This window comes from Dipodomys merriami, unplaced genomic scaffold (genome assembly GCF_024711535.1).
Source record: "Dipodomys merriami isolate MVZ:Mamm:240054 unplaced genomic scaffold, mDipMer1.0.p SCAF_17, whole genome shotgun sequence".
NCBI lineage: Eukaryota > Metazoa > Chordata > Mammalia > Rodentia > Heteromyidae > Dipodomys > Dipodomys merriami.
The window spans coordinates 4391052-4407026 of NW_027203048.1; the positions used below are offsets into that span (position 1 = coordinate 4391052).

The following is a 15975-nucleotide window of genomic DNA, read 5'->3' on the forward strand; positions in this document are numbered from 1 at the left end:
CTTTTCACTCAGCCTTGGACAGCTCTTCTGGAAAAGAAATCATGGACAAAGAACAGCCATGCAGAGGACAGACTTTAAAAGGTATCTCAGCTACTACTATCTTATCAAGTTTTGTCCTCTGTGTAATTTTTCTTTTCAGGAAAAGGATTTGAACTCAGGGCCTTACACTTACTAGGCAAGTACTGTACCACTTGAGCCATACCTCCAGTCCCTTTCTGCTTAGTTATTTTTTAGATAGGGCCTATGTTTTGGTGTAGGCCAGCCTCAGACTACAAATCCCATGCTTCCTGCATAGCTGGAATTAAAATTACAAGCTACTATGTCTGGCTTGCTGAACAACTAACTTTTTGCCAGGGCTGGCCTCAAGTAATGATCAGCTTGATCTCAGCCTCCCAAGTAGTTGGCATTAAAGGCATGAGCCATTGCACTTAGCTCTTAAGTGTAATTCGTGTGTGTGTGTGTGTGTGTGTGTGTGTGTGTGTGTGTGTGTGTGTGTGTGTGTGTGTGTGTCTTTGCTAGTACCATGGCTTGAACTCAGGGCCTTAAGCCTTTGCTTGGCTTTCTTGCTCATTGCTAGTGGATGCTCCACTTGAGTCACACCTTGAGCCAAATCTCCAGTTTGGCTGGTTAACTGGAGATAGAGTCTCTTAGACTTTTCTCCCTAGGCTGGCTTTTGACTCTCAATCATGCAGGTCTCAGCCTCCTGAGTAAGTAGGATTATAGGTATGAGCCATCAGCACCTGGGTTTCCTTGGTGTAATTCTTAACGAGAAACAATGAATTTTGGTCTTCTAAAATCTGATTCTTCCTTGTTTAAAAGCAGTGAGAAAGTGGGTTTTCTAATAACAGTGACTCAGATAAATTGCTCACAATACACAGAGATTGGGCCAGACACTAAGTACTGATAAAACATTTATTTTGAAAATTAATAAGGTGTTTAGATGAGGAAAGGGAATTAGGGGCCAGAATCTCTTCAGTTCTCAGGAACAAAAGATACAATTTCATAAAGCACACTTTGGAAATAGAGAGTAATGCCAACTAACCTCTCAAAGAAAAGCAGTGGATATGACTCTTGTTTGTGGGAGATCTGATTTAACAGTACTTGTTTATGTGCATCAGTTTCATGCTATCAAGCCTCTTGTGTATGCAAGGCTCTCAGACGTGAGTCCCAGCTTCCAATGTCAGCTTCCCTGGCCTCCCATAAGAATACCAAGAAGGACTCAGGCAGCTCTGGAGCTGTGGCCTGAGTACCTCGTGACTCTTTCCCTGGGACAAGAGCACTTTCTGATCTCAGGTGTGGTTTCTTCCTTCTGAGAAGCCAGTTCCTTTGACATGAAGCATGCTGAAGCCTGGGGAACAGCATATTGCCAGGGCGGAATGGTTCATCAGGGGGCTTTTGGTTTGGAGGGAAGGAATGAGGAAGCATGAGAGCTTTTCCTTTGAGAGGAAATGGAATGTTTCTGACTGATCATCAACTGTCACTGCGCACTGCAGCTGATGGGATTTGCTGGCCCAGAAGGTCTCAGTATTGAGTCAGTTTAGGGAGGTAGCACTACTGTTGGCCCTTCCCTAGCCAGAGAGAGGCTTCTTCTTTACTACACTTAATGTGTCCAGGAGGGGTGAATTCATAAAATTTAATAGCTAATACTTGGATTCATTAGTGAAATGATTTCTAACGAAGTTAATGCAAATGGAGAACCAATTTATATGACTAACTCAGCAATTTATAACATCTATCAGGAAGTTACTTACTAAGACATTTTCAGAAGTAGGTAAGAACATCAGCATTAATGACTAGGATAGTAAGTACTTGGCTTGTGTCTGGTCTCCAACTGAGCATTACTGCAAGAATCATGGACACAGCAACTGCATGGCTGGCCATGGAAGTCTGATTCTGGACAGCCCCATGCCTCCTTGACTGGCTCTGGAGAGGCATGGAGGGTTAAGGCTCAGCCTGGAGCCCGCTTATTGGTTGCCCTGCAGCAGGAGGCAGAGTTGGGATCCAGAATTGGTTAGTTGACCAGAGTAATGTCTGCCAAATGTCTGGCAAACTTGACTATCGGTCAAATCAGGAAAAGCATGAAGTCAAACAAGGATTATACACCATTAGTCTGGGCTAATTTTCATCTTCTGTCTTTAAAAGAAACCCAAGTCCACTTCCTGCTATGGGAACAGAAGTCTGTTCTTGTCATGATCCCATGCCCTTCACATATCAGACTGTGTAATTCAGATCCACTCATCTCTTTTCCATTTGCTAGTAGGTATTTCAAGGTTTCTTCCAGGAGAGTCTATTCTGCAAGGAAACTCAAAGCCACCTATATTTAGCTTTTTCCTTTTTTTTTCCTTCAAGGATCCTGCTGGCCCCAATCCACTATATTGTGCCACTGGCTATCTTTTGCAAAGGAAGTCATTTAAATGACTGTGTGTGCTCCCTGATTGATTTTAAGCCAAGTGGTGCTCACATGTTCCTTTTCTAATATCAAACATTAAAATCAAACATTTACATCTTATGCATAGGACACCTACTGTTTCACATTCGGCCCATAGGTGTTCATTTCTGCGTCAGTTTTTATATTTTGGACAGATTATCCTTTAGCCAGTCAGCAACTATGACAGCTATTTCCTGGCTAAAATTGAGGATAAAAGCATGAGGTATATTTTTCTCACAGAGTCGAATATCTCCTTCTGGAAAATCTTTCTTGATGTCTTCATAGTATTTTACTGGACACCAACCATCCACTGTGCCATAGTAGAATGTAAGCTGAAAGACAAGGCAAGAACATCCCATTAGGCCACGCTTTCCCTCCTGGCACAGGGATGGTACCAGTGGACTGCAGTGCTTTGAAGGCAGCATCTATGTCTGGCTCCCTCTGCCCACCCCAAGGCTCCCTCCAGAGTGTGGCTCTCTTGAGGTGGCAGGCCTTGTGGGTCCACGTTCATTATATTACAATGCATTCCTTATAAGACCTGAAGGAAAGAAATCCATGTAGGGAGACTGCTGTGTGAACTGGTGTGAAGGCAATGAAGGTTCATTTGATAATAAACAATGGTTTTCACACAGACATATGGGTCCCATTCGTTGATGGAATACAAAGAAAAATCAAGAGAAGGGATGGTAGGGGAAAAACAAAGGAGGAGGTTACAATGCTGGATAGGAAATGTACTCATTACCTTGCTCATGTAACTGTAACCCTTCTGTACAGTATTTTTACAATAAAAATGTATATAAAAAAAGGAAAATCAGACTGATTCAGAGTTTTCAATGTAGCAGATAAAATGTGACGTTTCTAAGAAAATGCTCCAAGTAACAGGGAAGAGTGTTGAATTCAGTGGAGAGGCTTTGTAAACATACGTCAGATGACTGTGTGCAGGATGGATGGAGACAAGACTCTCCTTTGAGGCATTACTGAGATCTTTACTAGAGACATATCTATATCTGCATGAACTATAGGGATAGATACAAGTACCACAGAGATGTCACATATACTCTACTAGGCTGCTATGTCACTGAATAACTGCTATATATTCTGTATCTGTTTAAAAGAGGCAACAAAAGTTTTTTTTTTTTTTTTTTTTGTCCGGTCATGGGGCCTGAACTCTGGGCCTGGGCGCTGTCCCTCAGCTCTTCAGCTCAAGGCTAGCGCTCTACCACTTGAACCATAGCGCCACTTCCGGCTTTTTTCTTTTTGCTTATGTGGTGCTGAGGAATCGAACCCAGGGCCCCTGGCATGCAAGGCATGCGCTCTACCACTGAGCCACCTTCCCAGCCTGGCAACAAAAGTTAAATGTTATATCCAGAAGGGCACACAGTAGTGTATGTATATATATATATATATATATATATATATATATATATATATATATATATATATATATATATATATATTTTTTTTTTTTTTTACAAAAAATAAAAACTAAAGCTTAAGACCCTTATGACATGTCATCACTGAAGAAAAATTCATGACCAGTTCTGGCCCCTAAGTGGTCAAACAAAGCCACTTAGAGCTTCCATAATCTGCCAAATTGGCTTACTCACTCAAATAATCACTTATTCAGTAATTTGTTTAGCAAATAAGGACTTCCTTTGTAGTGCAGCCTGGGAGACAGATAATAAACTTACAAGGCTAGGGATGCCTGGGGGAAGCAAGGCAAGATGGAGTCCTCAGACAGTTAGCTGATGCCTGAGTGGAATCTTCAAGCTTGGGTGCACACTGTGGGGGCAGACTAAGGAAACCACAAGCATTCAAGAGCATGGTGATGCTGCGAGATTAGAATGAAGAGAGCACGGCTGGACTATCTGGTGGTAGGAGACAAGCCTAGGGGGGCAGAGTGTGATCAGGTCATGACAACTTTCCATGTACACCAAGGAGGGCACAGAGGAGTCAACAAAAACTGTCCCAATGAAGGGACATGATCAGGTGTGCCTGTATGAGTCAATCTGGCTGCGTGGGGAGAACAGAGGGGAACCAGTGTGGGGGATGAAGGGATGGGAAACACACTGCCAGTGGATTGTTTTCCATTAAATCAATCATGTGAATAAGGGAGTAAGTGGGACTACTCTTATAAAAACACTGATCTTTATTACAATGACATTTGACATGAACAATAGCTAGAGACTCAGGGAATCAACTATTAACAACTAAACCTGAATGGCATATAGACTAAATCACTTCACCGATTTTTCTGGTTGTCACCTAATATATTCTTTCATTTTCCTATTTTGCTCATTCCAAAGTCCCTAAAACCCCAGTTCTTTTTGTCTTGGCTCTTAGCAGGGGAAGAACTATTTTTGCTTTGCAATTGTCTGGTTCTTCCTTCTGGTCTCAGCTCTTTGGATAGCTGTAAAATAACTTGTTCCCCAGTTCTGAGCTGTGACCTCACCACCAATGGTATCTATTCTAGCCAGTCACAGGGAGCAACCACTCTGCTCCAGCTTCCCTCTAAAGAAACTGCTGCAAGCACAAGTGATCTACAGGCATCAGTCAAACTACCAATAGGGTGAGTGATAACTTCAGGTTCTCCCTAAACCACTGCCTGCCCTTAACCACCAGGAATCCGTAAAACTACTCACACAAGGGCACATGTGGCAGTTGCTCCGCACGGTGAGTCAGTACTTATACAGAACATGAACTAGCATTGAGAAATCTAGAAGTTCAGACTTGGGTCATCACCTACAGGTCTGCTGCTCTGTTCTAACACATGCTTCTTATGGGCACTGCAGAGGCCATTTTGCCTTCCCTCTCCCGTGGTCAGTACATGCCATGGTGGTGAGTCTTGAGAAAACTAGTGTCAGTCAGAGGAGAAGCAAGGCAGAAAATACCCTCACAAAGTCACCTGGACAAGGTCATCACTGTCCGTCTGCACTTGCTGTTGCTTTCCGCTGCACATTTCAAGAACAGTTTTGAAGAACTTAACATGTCCTTGTCAGAGAAGCATTTCTAATGAGAAGCCCAGCTTGATGAGCCCCTCACACTGGCAAACTCCATCCCTTTCTTCACATGTGAAGTTATTACAGCTGAATCAACATGGAACTCTGTACTGACCTTAGGGTGTCAAGAGGAAAATCGTGTCCCAGCAATTACAGGCACAAAGTGCCCATGCATGGACTAGGAACTTAACAAAAAGTGGTTTTAGTGGTGTAAGACAGCATAGCATAACAGCAAAGATTCTCAAATTTCCTTATGCTCATCTGAGTTTTCTTTTTAATTCTTCATTGTAACTGCTTACAATGAGCTTCCTGAACTGATGGTCGGGCCAAGCTCTTTTGAGCTTTCTTTTGCTTAGTTTTAAAAATTCCTCTTACTCTATACACACTGATGGCCTCTCTTACAGTTTTTGGCTTCCAGGTAAAACATATGGCTATCTAATGGGTTTGTAAACACTAGCTTGAGCTACTTCCTGTTCCATACAGATTATAAATCACAGGCAATAGATCTGACCAGAAGTTACCTGTAACCTTAAACAGGAAAATGAAAAGATATGGGCTGTGCGAAGGTAGTGGTGGGAGATGGAAGAGGACAGGTGAAGTAGAAAGGAAGATGACTAACTGGACACCAAAACATAGTGGTGAAGTGTGTATGTTACCATACTGTCATATGAAAGAAGCTGCAATGGGTTATGGTGAACTGTAGGAAGTGAGAATGCTATGTAGGCTCTGTGCTATTGGCATTCAAACTATTCTCTCAGTGATCCTTGTAACAATATTCGTAGGGATGGTTTTTGTCCCTATTTTTCAGAACAGGCTTAGTGTAAGCAATGAGTAAGTTGTAAACCTGGGTTATAAAACCCAAAGGCGGTGGGATGCTAGTGGCTCATGCATACCTGAAATCCTAGCTACTCAGGAGGCTGAGATCTGAGGGTCACAGTTCAAAGCCAGCCCAGGCAGGAAAAGTCTGTGAGACTCATCTCCAATTCACTACCAGAAAACCAAAAGTGGCACTATGGCTCCAAATGGTAGAATACTAGCCTTGAGCAAAAGACCTTAGGGACACTACGTAGGCCCTGAGTTCAAGCCCCATGACTGAAAAAAAAAAATCCAAGGGTAACATCTCCAAGGGTTACTACTATACCACTTATACCCAACAATGAACAATGCTACCAAAACACAAAACTGGAAGAATAGACTGTATGTAGAAACTAACAACACTACGGTAATTGTCAACAAGAATAAACCCAACTTCCTTCATTTAAAGCTGTCTCCAACTTTATATTCTACCTAGACATCTCATGCTACAGAAATGATAACTACTCTGAAAATATTAGAATTGTTACCTAAGAATTTCAGGCTATCAGCAGGATATTTATATTCAGAGATTTTGAAGAAAACAAATTATTTCTTTTAGATTATTTCTCATAGCATTTGTTTTGATACTCATGAGAACTGATTAAAAAGTTCATATTACTGAGATGGAAAATTTTGTTTCCAAATTGTTGTCATGCTAAGTAATCCATTTTTCTATTAAACACACAGTTTACTTTTCTCAGTTCTTCTAGATATTGATTTACCTAGGTTGCCCTTGGCTTTTCCTCTTGTGTTTTCTACAGAAAGGTGGATCATAATCTCTCTGTATTTTCCTTTAACGTGTTCCTCCTAAATGTTTCTAAATTGCTGCAGCTTGTCTCCACATAGAAGCCAATTGTCTTTACTCAAGTGTTCCTCACCCTGGGGTGCGTGTGCGTGCGTGCTGTATGTGCGTGTGCGTGTGTGTGTGAGCATGCTGTACGTGTGTGCGTGTGTGTGTGTGTGTGTGTGTGTGTGTGTGTGTGTGTGTGTGTGTGTGTGTGTGTGACAGAGACAGAGGCAAAGGCAGAGACAGAATGTTTATGAACAGGCATTTTTAAACACAGTAAACCAAAGAAGCTGAGAGTTTCAAATGAGTTCCACCTAAAATGACTTTGAACCTACCCCACTTCTTGTACTAGACTATGTAGTTGAAACTTATGAGTAAGACAGCCTTTGATTCGGAGAAGTTCTCAGGTCAAGGACCAGGCCTGAAACAACTGTTTCCTAAACACAACAGGTGGAGATGTGTACAGAATACTGTGGAAACCCAAAGAAGAAAACAGAATTCTGCCCTCTGGGGGCCAGCAAAGCTTTGTTTGAATACATACTTTGGGTTGCTGGCTTTTCTGCATTACTTTAGAGGATTTATGACGAAGAAATATTAGAAAGTATAGCGTGATTTGGCTAATAGCAAACAAAACCATTTCAACATCTTAAAATACTAACTACAAAGAAAAAGGCACACAGAGAAAAATATCTTAATTATCTCTATTCAATAGCCCAGTAGGACAACAGGCATTATAGGAATGACAACTCTCATAAAATGTAAGTGTGTGTCAATAGAATTTTATGCTTCCATCAGAAAGAACAACATTGCTCCATTCGTAAGGAAATGGAAAGATAGAAAAAAATTATATTAAATGAAGTAAGCCAGTCTTAAAAAAAAGTAGGTTGCATGATCTCCCTCATTTTTAAGAGCTAGAATATGTATATGATATTCTTAACAGGGGATCTCAATAACCCAAATGCTTAGTTCATAGGACCATATAATGTAGCATATCAACATGAACTCCAATATATGGAAATAAGAGGTCTTACTAGACCCTGTATGTAGTTTGTTCTTTTTTTTTCTATTGCTTTTTTTCTTTGCTTCTCTTAGTTTTTTGTACCTCATGTTTTGAATATAAGATTAAGCAATATGTGGAAAGGAAAGGGAACCATAGAAACAGCAGGACAACAGATGAACCAAAGCAACATTGATACTCACTTGACACTATGTTGGATATGAACATTACAACTTGGGGGGGAGGGGAACAGGAAGGGGAAATAGGAGATAATGAGGGATGGGGTAACATTGATTAAAAACAAATGTACTCATTGCCTTACTTATGTAACTGCAACCCTTCTGCTCATCAACTTTTCAATAAAAGAAAAGAAAAAAAGTGTGTTTGTGTGTACATTTTTCTTGTTAGTCTTATGGATAAACCAAATTTTATCAGCTCCTTGGGTTTTAATTCTCCAGCCAAGTTCAACACAAAATCAACTTTATTCCTCTGGCAGTTTGTTTCACAATACAGTGTATGTCGCCTGAGGAGCCCAGCACGTGGTTTTCCTGGAGGTGGCATGTTCATAGTCAAAAGGCTTTTCATAATGCCTTCATGCTATAGTATGGTGAAGTTATTTATATTATGGTAATCGTTTGTGACACTGTTCAAGTTCATTATGCAGGAGCTGGCACTGGTGAGCATGATGAAGAAGATGGCTCGCAGTAGACCTCCATCTCTACTTAAAGAAAAGAATGTCACTTCTGCCGTCTCCACTTTTGCTTTCCTTTTCCCCAAAAACGCCCTCCTTTTTTTTTTCTTTGTATGTTTGAGTGTCGGTAAAAGAAGCAAATGTTTAGATACAAAGCACCTAGTTGCTTTACCCAGGGATCAAATTAGTGTCCATACATGGGAGCCTCTGTGTTAGTCTGATGCCTGAGATGCTTGATTTACAAAGAGAAAAGGTTTATTTTTGCTCTTAGTTTCAGAGGTTCCAGTCTATGACCCTCTGGTCTAGATGCTCTGGGCATGGGTGAGGTAGCACATCACAATGGGAGCATGAGGAACTGCTCACCTCAGGCAGTGGGGAACTGAGGCAGAAAAGAGTCTGCATTCCCACGATCCCCTTTGAGGGCACACCTCAAATAACTTACGAACTCACATGAGGCCCCTCTTTGAAGGTCCACCACCTCCTAATAGCACCATGGTAGGGCCACGCCCTAACACTACCTCAGGGGATAGTCCAGATCTAAATGAAAGTAGCCCTCTAATTCCCAGCTAGATTTCCCTGTTTGCCTCCTTGCTGCCCTCCTCACCTTCCAGTTTCTACCTAGGGTACACTTTTAGGTCCTCCAAAACATTGCCAATTCTGAGGTGAATCTAGGACAAGCTGGATGACAGCCACAGGCTTCTGCTTTCTCCTCTCACCAGAGTCCAAGACACTTAAAACTCTGACCTTATGAAGCTTAAGGGAAGCCTACAGGCATTTCCTTTAAGTCATTTAAAAGTCTTATCTTTGTGAATACACAAATGGTTATAGAGCTTTAAACTTTCACTGTGACCTTTCTGAACAACCTGAGCAATTCTGTCAGAACTGTCAAAGAAAGAGAGATGATTTGGGACATTTTCATTTCAATTTTTTTTTTTTTTGGGTCCGGTTGTGGGGCCTGAACTCTGGGCCTGGGCGCTGTCCCTCAGCTCTTCAGCTCAAGGCTAGCACTCTACCACTTGAGCCACAGCACCACTTCCAGCTTTTTTCTTTTTGCTTATGTGGTGCTGAGGAATCGAACCCAGGGCCTCAGGCATGCAAGGCAAGCACTCTACCACTGAGCCACCTTCCCAGCCCCATTTCAATGTTTTGTTTCTACCTTTCATCTTTTTTATGGCTTAATACTATTCTTGAGAAAATAGGAATTGAAATCTCCAAAGGAGATAGAGGGGAAAACACAATACTTCCACATGTAGAACCCCATCTCCTTTTGCAGGCACCAGGAGAGCAGTGGGAAATTTTCCTTGCCTGGCCCACTAGTGTTTCCTCAGACACCCAGGAAGCAAGAGTTGGTCTCTTTGCCTGGCCCACTCTTGGTGTTTTGAACACTATGCACACCAAGGTGCTTTACGCAAGGCTAACTGGTACAAGGCCAACACTGACTCTTCCCGCACCGAAGTCCCAAAGATATCTGGTGATTAACTTCATCTTTCTTGTGTGGTACTGAACTACTATCCTCTGGAAGGTAGCCAAGTTTGAGGCACTGCGAACCAATTTCCCTAACTGTATTTCTGTAGCTTCCTGGTCCACTGGCTCGGGAAAGTGGAAGGAATGTGGTGATAATCATATTTAACTGAGATATGGCAGAGCCCAGCTCATCAGCATTTCTGCACTTGGGTACAGAGCCTGAGTCCTGGTCAAAATTAAGTACTACTGTTTTCCCTTAGTAGTGATAGTTCCCTTAGGCATGTTAGGGAAGAAGAATGGTATGGGAGCCTCTCGGTCACATACTTAATGTCATTAATATTTTTTATTACACAGTAAAAACATATAGGAAGGAAACATATAGGAAAGGAGAGGAAAAGTTACGAAAATAAGTCTTTCTCTGAAAAGTAATCAGAGGCATATCTGAGCTACAACTAACTTTATAGCAGCAATGTACATTTATTGAATACTAACTACACACTAGACACTCCTAGCAGGCCTGAATGACAAGGTATGGGTTGCAGTATTATCCTTCTGGAACAATGTTATAGGAATAGATCCTAGTATTAAATGATTTAATTGATGGAAAAAAGGAGGCACAGTAAGGCTCACTAACTTAAGGTCTCATAGCTACCTCATCAGCAGAGCTGGAGTTTAAACCCAGGCTGTGGTCCTAAGGACTCTGCTATGCAACATTCACCCCATTTCTAACAGGCTCCACCAGAAAACTTGATGGTATATTAATGCACTTGCCTCAGATGAAGCTCTTAAGGTCAAAGCGGTTGAGATAAAAAGAAATCTATCTGTTTCCAGGATGATTATGACATTCTGGATGAGCTTCAAATTAAACAGGCAGAACTAACACAATCCGTTTCAGATTCAGGCTCCGCAGAAAGGCAGCACTGGTTAGTTGGTCCAGGGAGCACTTCCTATGCTCCACCAAGCAGGACGTGTGCATGTCAGAAGGATTTGCATGTCCATTCGGCAAGCAGCAGCAGGGTTGTTCCTAAAAACAGCATGCACCAGGCAAACTAAGGAGAGGATGGGGAGAGAGCCAGGGCAGAGGGCTCCTGCTCCTGAGGACATGTTGCCTCTTTTTCAAGGCACACCCAGACTGAGCCTGGCCCTCGGAGGCAGAGACAACATGCCCTACAGGCAGGCCATTTACTGTTGCCCACTTTCACCCAAATGCTGCACTCCATGTGAACAATTCCAGACTCTTGTGTACTGACAGTGAAACTCAGATTCAGTCTGGAAGTAGCTTAGAACAGCTGTTTCCATAAGTTTGGGCCAAAGATGGTCATGGCAGTTTAGAATTTCCCTCCTAAGTGAGTTTTAAATGAAAACTTCAAGTTTATAACCAAATACGAATTCACTTTTGTATGAATGAGACATGTATCCTCTATCGTTTAGAACAATGACCTCCTCACTGCCTCAGATACACCAGGTGCCTTATGAAGCGGAGCAGACTCCAGAGGCTCCCAGACAAATTGGGTCTGGAGTGGTGAAATGAAGTCAATTTTCTCCCTTGGTTTATTCCATCCTGTTTCTCAACTATAACTCCATTCCCTTTCTATTCTCATCAGCTCCTACTCCCTCCCACTCATTGCCCCAGTTCTTTTGGGCTCCTCAGGGACTGATCTTTAAAGGTCTTCTCTCCTATACTGCATACGCACACATCAGTACAATGCCACCATCCAAGCTCCTGGCTTCAACTACAGGCCTCTCATGTCAAAATGAAATTGGAACAGTACTCTCTTAAGCTTCATACCATACACTGGGCTGTCAGAGATGTGCCCACCTGGATGTCCCACAGGTATCTCAAACCCAAGTACCAAAATAAACTACTCTCTCAGCCAGCCACCTTCCAAACCTTTAAGCTAATTCTCCTTTCCGTGTTACCAAATCTACAGACAGAAATAATCCTAGATTTCTCCATCTTCATTACTATCTTTATTCACACCAAGTGCCTTTGCTTTTACCACCTAAATCTTCCCATCCCCAAGCCCACTGGCCCTTTTTGGGGTGGGGGTAGAAGTCTTATAAATGGTCTGCCTACTAAGTCTTATAAATGGTCTGCCTACTTACAATTTCATTGCTTTCTAATATCCTGCTGCATATTTCTCCCAAAATAATGACTGTGATTTGTTAATTCCCCATTCCTAGGATAACTGATATGTACTGGTGCCTCTGAATTGACTGTTGGCAGCTCGTTCATGTTCTGATTGGTCAGTGGCTCTATCACATATAATGGTCAAGTATTCTGAACAATATCCCAACTGTTAATCTTTTACTAAAATCTTTCAATGGCTCCCCAACAACTTAATCTCTTTTGTACAGAGATCATGGCTTGCTCTCAGGCTAGTGCCCAAGCCATCATACGGAGCGATCGGGCCTTTTCTCATTTCTCAAATGCAGGGCTTCATTACCTGTGCAGGTCCTTGAAGGTCCATGGGTTGAGGTAAGTTATGTAAACTTAGAAAAGGAGTATCTATATTTGTATTTACTTTTAACTGTAATCTAATGATTCCTCAGTTATAAATATAGACAATAAGCCCTAATATCAGTAATATATTTTGTCACTTACAGAAACTATAGGTATTTTCAAATTATAGTAAATTTGCTGCAGATAACTAAAAAAAATTAAATGATACCCATCACTACAAGCTTTTGATAGTAATTCCAACTGCTATTATATCATGCTAGTCAATTGTGTTAATATAGGTGAGTCCATTATTAACCACAAATTAGTTTTTAAACTATTTTGGTAGAATCCCCATCAATCTGTTTTTCCACTTCATCGCCTTAGATTTATTTACTGACTTCTTATCAGATACTAAAAATTGTCTTGGGACTTGGCGATTTTAAGATGAGAATAACAATTCCATACCCCAACGTTGGGGAGAGGGGATGGCTGATCATTTATATATGGTGTGACAGATTCAGTATTACAACTTTACACATGAAGCCGTGAGAACCAAGAGCTAGGACATCTTTCTAAACCAGGCTAGGCAAGATCTCCTGCAGATGATGATGAAGTCAAGTCATAAAGAACACATAAGGTTCACTCAGGTGAAGAAATAACACACCTATGATGCCACACCATAATATAATCTTTCAGAAACAACTATAAATTAGATATATTTGTTTCAGGCAAGGGAAATTACTACCCAGCCCCAAAGCACTAAGACAAATACAAACATCCATTATTCATTATGAAGTCTCTAGATTTTGGAAGGAAAATCATTAACCCAGTAGACATTTCAGAGACCAATTTCCATTCTGTAGGTATACCTCAGTAGTACAACACTTGTCTAGCAAACATATGGGACCTGGGTTGAATCCTAGCACGCCAAAAGAAATAAAAAAATCAATTTCCCCAAGAATTAAAAGTTCTCTTTATGTGGGCAATGGAAATCAGTGGTAGAAAATCTGAACCTAGAACCCAAACTTACTGATTATAGTATGAGAATATTCTAGGGTAGGAGAGAGAATCAGAAAATCTTCTCCAAGATTAGCAGTGAGGCTAATATTTTAGACTGGTTTTCTCATAGATTCTTGGCTAGATGACACAATTAATTATTTTTCAGGATATTTTTTCACAATATTTGTTTTTTCACAGTATTTGCTTTCTGTTGAATAACAGATATGTGACATAATTTTTGCAGTGATATGAGGCTCAATAACTCTTCATATTGGAGACCGTTGGTTAAATGTGAAGTTTCTGAGGAACTTTCTTTAGATGGAAATGGGATAGAATGTCCTTGACTAGAGTATCTAAAATAAGTTCATGCCAGGTGCCTGTGGCTCACGCCTATAATCCTAGCTACTCAGGAGGCTGAGATCTGAGGATCATGGTTCAAAGCCAGCCTGGGCAGGAAAGTCCATGAAACTCTTATCTCCAATAAACCACTAGAAAACCAGAAGTGGTGCTGTGGCTCAAGTGGTAGAACACTCGCCTTGAGCTGAAGAGCACAAGGACAGCACCCAAGCCCAGAGTTCAAGCCCCATTACCGACCAAAAAAAAAAAAAATAAGCTCATTCCTAATCTCAGGAATTGTTTTTCAAGTTGACCACTTTTAAAGAGTATTTTGAAGGCAAGAGTCAGTGCTTTGACTCGGAAATAACCATGTGCTCTGTTGACTTCCCTTATTTTCTCAAGCAGACTAGGGTATATTATGTTTATTAAACTTTTATCAATATTGAACTATAGCATGTTTCATCTTTTTCAGTACAGAAACAAAAAACTGCAATAAACTTCCTGTCTCTTTATACCTAGTTTCACTTAGGAACTGCAATTGTACTATTTGAGTGGAGGGCTCAAATTTAACTGGTAGAAAACACAATCAATAAACTTCAAGGTAGTTGAGGACCATTAAACTAAACAATGTCTTGTTTCCTCAAATTCTGTAAGTACATTTAATGTTGTCTTAGAAACAAAATTATTCCCATAAAGTCCATTCGTGTGACTGTGTGTTAATACTAACCTTGAAATGTCTGCCACCTACCATTATACCCCCATATTTCTCCATAAAAGTTTCAGTAAACTTACAGTCCTGACACAGTATGAACAAACCTCTATCTGGGAATGATTAAACTTGCATATGGATTTAACTTAGCACAGGAATAAGTTAGCACCTTTCTTTGACCTCTTTCTGAGCATAATACACACCAGGATCTAGAAGTGATGAGGATTTTATAGCAGCTGGCTTCCCCAGGTGGTAAGACAGGCTCTAACACATGATGGGTCCAGTTATTTGGCAAGTGTGAATTTTGGAAGTGAGTATCCTCCACTCTTATTATAAACTGGGAGTTGAATTGTTTTTATGAACTTCTACCCTGGAGAACTTAAAATGTATTGTTGAAAACAGATGAGCTTACAATTTAACTGGGAAGAAAAATTCTGTTTTCTTGCATTTTCACATGCTTTGATGGTTAGTAGTTGAGAGCCTTGGAGGAAAATTTCTCTCCTGTGGCTCCTAGCATTCTCCATTAAAAAATGAGGGCTTGGGCTGGGAAGGTGGCTCAGTGGCAGAGCGCTTGCCTTGCATGCTCAAGGCCCTGGGTTCGATTCCTCAGCACCACATAAGCAAAAAGAAAAAAGCCGGAAGTGGCGCTGTGGCTCAAGTGGTAGAGCACTAGCCTTGAGCTGAAGAGCTGAGGGACAGTGCCCAGGCCCAGAGTTCAGGCCCCACGACCGGACCCAAAAAAAAAAAAAAATGAGGGCTTCCTTCTGATTTAGATCTATCTCTAGATAACTGCTCTTTAAGAAATATAATGCCCACTCTGGCCATAAGACAGAGATTGCCATTTGTTAGTCCTTTCTAGATGAATATTTTCAGTATGTTGAAAATATTTTCAAAGATATAAATATTTCAAAGAAATAAATATAATTTCTTTCAATTAGTGCTTGGTAACATGCACAACTTAAAAAAATTTTTTATTAAGTAACTAGGTACTGGTGGCTCATGCCTGTAGTCCTAGCTACTCAGGAGGCTGAGATCTAAGAATCAAGGTTCAAAGCCAGGCAAGGCAGGAAAGTCTGTGAGACTCATATCCTATTAACAATCAGAAAACTGAAAGTGGAGCTATAGCTCAAAGTGGTAGAATGCTAGCCTTGAGCATAAAAGCTCAGGGACAGCACTTAGGCCCTGAGTTCAAGCCCCACACCCAACAAGAAAAAATTCTAGTAACTATGATAAATGGTACAGAGGAATAGGTGAAATCACCATTTAA

General features: G+C 41.1%; 1 protein-coding gene across 5 annotated transcripts in view; it reads right to left on the reverse strand.

The window, feature by feature from the left end:
* Window positions 1-898: 898 nt before the first annotated feature.
* The window catches only part of Ldah (lipid droplet associated hydrolase), a 90489-nt gene continuing 75412 nt past the window's right edge, over window positions 899-15975 (reverse strand). For 4 of the 5 annotated variants that reach the window (XM_070025067.1, XM_070025065.1, XM_070025066.1 and 1 more), the window contains exon 7: window positions 899-2760. In XM_070025067.1, coding sequence (XP_069881168.1) covers window positions 2569-2760 — 192 coding nt within the window. In that variant the 3' untranslated portion in view covers window positions 899-2568. The remainder of the gene's footprint in view (window positions 2761-15975) is intronic. The other variant, XM_070025069.1, reaches the window with a different exon arrangement.